The 6,863-nt window shown below is 40.2% G+C and overlaps 1 protein-coding gene across 1 annotated transcript in view; it reads left to right on the top strand.

The window, feature by feature from the left end:
* LOC111867382 (folate transporter 1) overlaps nucleotides 1-6,619 on the top strand; it is a 33,120-nt gene extending 26,501 nt beyond the window's left edge. Inside the window, exons 8-10 of the mRNA XM_023857179.2 lie at nucleotides 1,324-1,516; nucleotides 3,799-3,940; nucleotides 5,833-6,619. Of these exons, the coding sequence (XP_023712947.1) occupies nucleotides 1,324-1,516; nucleotides 3,799-3,940; nucleotides 5,833-5,973 (476 nt within the window). The 3' untranslated portion in view covers nucleotides 5,974-6,619. The remainder of the gene's footprint in view (nucleotides 1-1,323; nucleotides 1,517-3,798; nucleotides 3,941-5,832) is intronic.
* Nucleotides 6,620-6,863: the final 244 nt, after the last annotated feature.

The following is a 6,863-nucleotide window of genomic DNA, read 5'->3' as shown; positions in this document are numbered from 1 at the left end:
TATCCCAGATGATAAATGGGAGTGCGATACCAGTTAGTCATGAGGCTGCGACCAGGGCATCCTACACAAGATTATCACCCCTGGGGGTTGCTTCTGAGCTCCCCCATTCCCACCCTTCCACATGGGTTGGTCAAACCATTTTAGAGTGTTGAGCCCTAAGGCTTGCGGCACCTTGTCGGTACTCTAGGGAGGCAACTCAAATAGCCATAGCTACCCCTATAGGAGTGCTCCCCCGCATTCGTCCTGGGTACACCGTAGTGACACCCAAGGGTCATTATGCTGCCGCATGGGAGGCTCCAGTCATATAGCCATCGCCCTTTATGGAAACTCAGTTGCCAGTTCCTGAAGTTCATACTGATCCAGACCCCCAAGACTCGTTGCCCGGCAGGACCACGAGGAGGTGTTCCAAAGCTGTGTCCCAACACATCCCTGGTCTGTGATACGTCCCCACCAAAGACAAGGCCGTGGTTCGGCCAACCTCACCGAGGATGGCGTCACTACCACCCCGCCACTTGCCATACTTTCTGGACCTTGCAGTTAGCTGTAATTCTAGGAGGCCTTACTAGCCAATTGTAGTCATTGATCATTGTGATTAAGGAAGCAATTAAAGCACTCATGCACAAAGAGTGGACCAAATGGATGTAGGTGTTAGATGGTAATTTGACGCCAGTTGGTCCAATGAAGTTGCCAACCATATCACATAGTTGGGAATGGGTCAAAAATTTATGGGAGTCTGTGAAGCATAAGATAGTTATGAGGTCTTTCAAGAATAGTAGTGTCAGCAGTGTCCTTGATGGAAATGAAGATGACACTCTATGATAAAATTGAAAGTCCCAACAGTAATAACATTAGTGATGAATTTGGCAGTAGTGCAGAATTTTTTTTTTGGGTGGGGGATCTATGACCATTACAGATTTTGTGCAGCAGTGGTGTTTAGTAAGTAATTGTGAATTTGGCTTTCAAGTATGTGCAATGAACCCCCCACCCCCCCAAATTTCCCCTTTGAAGTCTATGCACATCTTATGGTCTTGAAAATATGGTAATTTAGGTATATTAAAAACACTTTACTATATCATTGCTTCATCTTTAAGAAAGTTCGTGCTCCAGACCCCGTATTTTATATTCTTTCATTAATACTTCTGTGGGCCCCTCTTTTTGGTAAGTAAACATCGCCCCCTTTCTCATCTAATTTACACATGCATACAATTCTTTAAACTGTTTCTCATGTAATATATGAAATCCAGTCTGTTTATTCTTATACCACATTCTGGTGAGAAAGGAACTTACCTTCTCACTTTATGTTAAATGGTTTTGCTTATACAGGAGCGGCAACATCTCTGGGGCTTGGTTGGTTACGCTTCAACTGGCAAATTTTGGGTGAGGCTGCCTTAGCACTGTGCTCAATCATAGAAGGGATATTGCTCATATTGTCGGCAACTACAAAGTCCTTGGCAGTGGCATATATTCTATATGTCTTGTTTGGAGTCATCTACCATACTATGATTACTGTTGCCAAGTAAGTTTTAAGCATTTTCTAAAATTTTAAATCTCAGTTCATGACCTGAAGTTAAGTAACTCCTTTGGATTGACAGAAAGTTAAAATCAATAATTATATTTGGTTGGTACATGAAAATGAAGCTGCAGTCATGTGCAGTCAGTATATGGGAGGAACGATTGGTTTGACATGTGGACTGCATAATATTATGTCAGTTTTAATTAAAGTGGGATCTATTTTGACAGAATAGCTCTTGTCATTTTAAGAGATTTCAGGATCACACATTGTGTAATGCAAGTGTTTCTTCTTCATCAAGTTTGTCAGGCAAGTTCAATATACTTTTTGAGTAAAGTTTGGAAGACACATATATGACCTTCCTACAGAGTGTCACAATAATCTGTAAATTTTAAATAGCTGTTAAATGAAGGAACTATGCAGACATCATATGTGGCTACATTCTTATTTACTCATTTGAATTTTTATTTAATTTAATTCTGTAATAAACAAATTACCTTCATAAAAAATGTTTAAAATAATGTTAATTTAATTGAAAGATCACTTTAAAGTGATACCTGTCTATGAGAAGTGTTAAAAAGTTTTGGGCACTATCTTCTATTAGTTTCTGGCTTCCCAAGACAGTGGCCCTAGTTTGATCCCAGGTCAGGTTGTTTGATTTATGATGGGCAAAGTAGCATTGGGATGGGTTGTCTCCAAGTACTTCAGTTTCCCCTGCCAACTTTAATTCCACAAACTGCTCCATGTTCATTAATCATCATGTCATCAACTCTATAGCCTTGATACTGGCAGTGTCATTAGTAACAAATATAAGAAGCTATTGTTGGGTGCTGTCTAACCTATGTAATTTATGAAATGTGGTTTAGTAATTAAATAGAAGTCTGTTAGTTGATACTGTAACAGCATGGAACATGCTGAAAAAGCACCTCTGTTAGAAACAAAAACTAAGAATTCCATCATTTACAGCATAAATTCACTTTTATAATTTTATTCTCATGTAATAAGTTTCAACCTCAGGCAGTAAAAATAAACTTAATTAGAACGTCTCAGCAGTATTCTTTTTAAAAAGGGATGTACTTAAGAGTAAACAAATTTGGATCCCTTGTGTTTTGTTATATACAGGTTGTAGTGTATATTTTTGGACTTGCCAAAGCAGCATAAAATTTCAATACTTCAGATCAAGATCACATCCAAGCACAGTCTGTTCACATTCGTGTACTTGTAGCCATTACCAAAAGTAGAAACTAATGTATTAAACATTGTAAGATTTGAGGCTTTCACTGCGGTGACTATGAAGAAAGCAGTCTTCTGGGATTTGGCACCGTGTATATGTGGTGTTAACCGACGTTTCGGAGGAACGTATCGCCCCCATCTTCAGGGTAGAAGAAAAAGTATAAGAATTCTGCAAGCGACAACACCGTGAGAAACGGTCAAGCAGACAGTCTGCTTGACCGTTTCTTCCGGTGTTGTCGCTTGCAGAATTCTTATACTTTTTCTTCTACCCTGAAGATGGGGGCGATACGTTCCTCCGAAACGTCGGTTAACACCACATATACACGGTGCCAAATCCCAGAAGACTGCTTTCTTCAATGTATTAAACATTGTTTATTTAACTTATCATGACATGATGCCTAGAATACAAAATTTGGATTCAGAGAAGTGACACAGAGGTGTTGCAATGGAAATGCACTCAACAGTAGAGAAACTGTTGGAGTTAGTGTCTTATATGAGTAATCTATCTGTGACAAAACTGTATGAAGAGAACAAGCAAGACCCAAAGTCAGAGCTGTCAAACAAGGAAACAGTAAGGAGAGTCCCCATTATTGGTCATTGTAACCAAGCAATGAGTGCGTGAAGATATAGCAGACGGGAACCACTTGAAAAGTGCTGTAGATGTTTGCAGATTGCAAAGAGTAATAAAAGTGCAATTATTTGTAGTTAAGAATAATAAGTATCCAACAAATTCGGAAGTCAGTCTGAACCCAGTGTGTAGTCACTAACCTGTGACATTATGTTTGGGCTTCAAGGGGTTAGCTTATGGACAGAGATTTAACAAGAGGAAATGGCAAGATTTCACAACATTTGGGAGTTTCTGAACCAGCAATATACTAGGGTATATAGAATTTTTAATTGTGAAATAATATGTGAATATATCATTGTTCCTGCTGTTAGGCATCACAGTAGGATTGCCACAGGGCTCATCTTTATACACTTGCTAATGTGGCTTTGTTCAGTTGTTTTTGTGATTCTTTGAACATTCTCAACCTGTTTGCAAACTTTATCAACAGTGCTGAAGTTGCAAAAAACATAGGTGAAGACAGCTATGGCCTTATCTTTGGTGTGAATACTTTCATGGCTCTGGCACTACAGTCTGTCTTGACACTCATTGTTGTCAGTGATACAGGAATGGCATTGGAGATACACTTGCAGGTAAGTGGAGGTGCTTTAACATTACTCTCATTTTCTTAAAGGTATAAAAGTTTAGAGAGAAATCTTATCTGTCTTCATTCCTGTCTTCCTTTCAAATGGTTTTGGACCTGAAGCAGCAGTTCTTATGAAATTTATTAGAAAGTCTTTACCACCAGGTTTATGCTGGCAGTGAATATTCTTTTAAATCTCTTTTTAGTATAACATTTCTGTTAAGCAGTTTCCTTGCAGCCTGAAATGGAGTCTGCTAATATACATAGGTCGAATAAAAAGTAGTGGCAATGCCTCTTTAGTTCTGAAATGACTTCATTTCCTGAGGTAAACACAGGGACTCATATTGGGTGAGCATCGCAGATGTTGCAGTATCTCCCATCGCCGGCGGCAAAGGAGATCCTTGACAGCATCAGCAGTAATAGCCCTTGCATTGTCATGAAGGATGATGGGGTTTGTTGCTAACAAGTGTTGTCGCTTTCTCCTGAGTGCTGGGCAAAGATGATTACGCAGAAAATTGCAGTAGTAGGCAGCGTTTACTGTCTGTCGTTGAGGTACAGCGTGGTGCCATATCACTCCATCAGTGTCATATGCCACAATGAACATTGCCTTCACATTACTCTATGTAGGGCGCACTTTCTTTGAACGAGGAGAGCCAGGATGCTTCCATTCATTTGATTGTCACTTCAAGTGCAGTTCGTATGAGCAAGCCCAAGTTTCGTCCAGAGTGATGATCTTGCCAAGGAAGTCATCACCTTCCTTCTGGTACTGGTCCAACAAGTTCTGTGCAATTGCATAACGTTGCCATTGTTGCACCTCGGACATTGTAAGGGGTACCCAACGTGCTGCAGTTTTGCGGTATCCAAGAATATCCTGCAGAATGTGGAGCATGGTTTTGTTACATACACCTACCTCAGCAGCTAACTCCCCCGCAGCCCATCGATGATCGACATCCAGCAAAGAAGCAAGAAGCTGAACTGTGTGGTTGTCAACATGGGGTCATCCTCAACAATGGCTGTCCTGAATGGCATCCCTCCCTTCATGGAACAATTTCACCCATTGTGCCACTGTGCGATATGGCAAAGCAGCATCACCACATGCTTTTTGCAGTCCCTGATAACAATTTCGTGCATTACAACCTCATGCAAATTCAGTTTTTATCCAGGAGCATTGTTCTTGTTTCATAAACATGTTCTTAGGGCACTTGAACTGGGCTCCTCCACCTCAAGATGATGCACAATGCAACTCAATGAAACACGACCAGAACCACTCACTGCACTACTTCAACTGAACTTCTGCTATCAGTTACAGACAGCGCTAGTGCCACCTGACACACATCTTTCATGTTACAGTAGTGTTGCTACTACATTTTATCCAACCCTTGTAAGTGATTATAGTGAATGTCCACTCACCAGTTCATGAACTCGACCCACCTTAGGCAGAAGCCAACCATATGTTTTAGGAGCTGTTTATCTGAATATCTGTAGGTTATGTTTCGAAGGTTTTATGTAGAGAAGTAATTGGGTCCATTTGTTATTGTATTTCTGCATTTTTAGATTTATGAAATCTAGCATGCTGTGATAGACTGGCTGTATCCTTAAGATGGAGAGACAAAGAATTTATGTAGGATTTTTGTTATGAAATATCCAAAAAATGGCTGCTTAGGAGAAGGAGATGAAGGATAACATTAGGATGGATCTTGTAGAACTAGTTTTTGGGATGGGAGGTGAATGGAACTGACTGAAGGTCTTGGTTGTCAGTCTTTTTTATATCAGCAGTGTTAAACCTTCAGCTTCTTCAGAGTATTTCTTTTGCTCCATGTTTGAATGTTTGTGATATTTATAAACATTCAGTTATGCTGGCTTATTCCTGAGTGCAAACTAATGGTTAATTGTACATTGCAGTTTCTGGTGTATGGTGGTTATTTTTTGGTTCTTGGTGTTGTGTTTGGATGCATAGCTGTCTACACACTTTGCAGCAAGGATATGCACAAGCAGAAGCTGTGGTTGCCAAAGGAAATAGTGACATCTGAATCTCAAACTTAAGAAATTTTAATATGTTTGCACTGAAGCCAGCAAAAGATCTGCATGGTAACTGTTACACACATTACATTAGTTTAATAAAAACGTTAATAGTTGATATTGTTGGAGGCATCTGTTTGTAAGATTTCAGTTGTTACAGTTTTGAATAGTATATGATTGGTTTATGCCTCTGTTAGCACATAGATTAGAGAGTGATCAGACTTGATAAGCCTGCTTAGCATATCAGACATCGGCATTAGAGCATATAACAGTAGATTTGTATGACTTGTTACTACAGAAGTAATTTTGATCTAGTTTGTCTGAACTATTGTCTTTGTGTGAAATGAGATGTGAGGAGGTTATTTGTACATCAGGATATTTTTGGAACTGTTGGTGGGAATTGGTATTTTATAGTGGTGCAGTCTGTTCACACAGAAAGTATCAAGTGTTGCAATATGTGGCACCATATAGTTTGATCTGTACAAAACCGTGTTACTTGCTTTTAAGTAAAGGGTTAGGATCTGTTTGGAAACTTAATATGGACATGTGATAATTCAAGAATAGCAACATTGTAAATGTGCATATGTGTGTGCACTTACACAAATTTAGTCAGTATAGTGACTAGCTGCAGGCTGGATGACCACAGGGTCAGAGATCAAGTCCTGGTAGGGTCAAGAATTTTCTCTTGTCCATGTCTTCCAGCTCTGGGGCCCACCCAGCCTCGTATACAATGGGTACTGAGGGCTCTTTCCNCCCCAGCGCCACCGCCAACACACACTGGGGGTGCTTGGGGGTGTGTTGGGGGGGGGGGGGGGGGGGGTGAAGCTGACCACTCCCCTCCAACTAGCACGAAGGTCAAGAAAATGTGGATCTATACATCCATTCCCCCATATACCTTCATGGCATAGTGCTTA

Source organism: Cryptotermes secundus, unplaced genomic scaffold (assembly GCF_002891405.2).
Source record: "Cryptotermes secundus unplaced genomic scaffold, Csec_1.0 scaffold350, whole genome shotgun sequence".
Taxonomy (NCBI): Eukaryota; Metazoa; Arthropoda; class Insecta; order Blattodea; family Kalotermitidae; genus Cryptotermes; species Cryptotermes secundus.
This window is presented reverse-complemented; position numbering and strand designations above follow the sequence as displayed.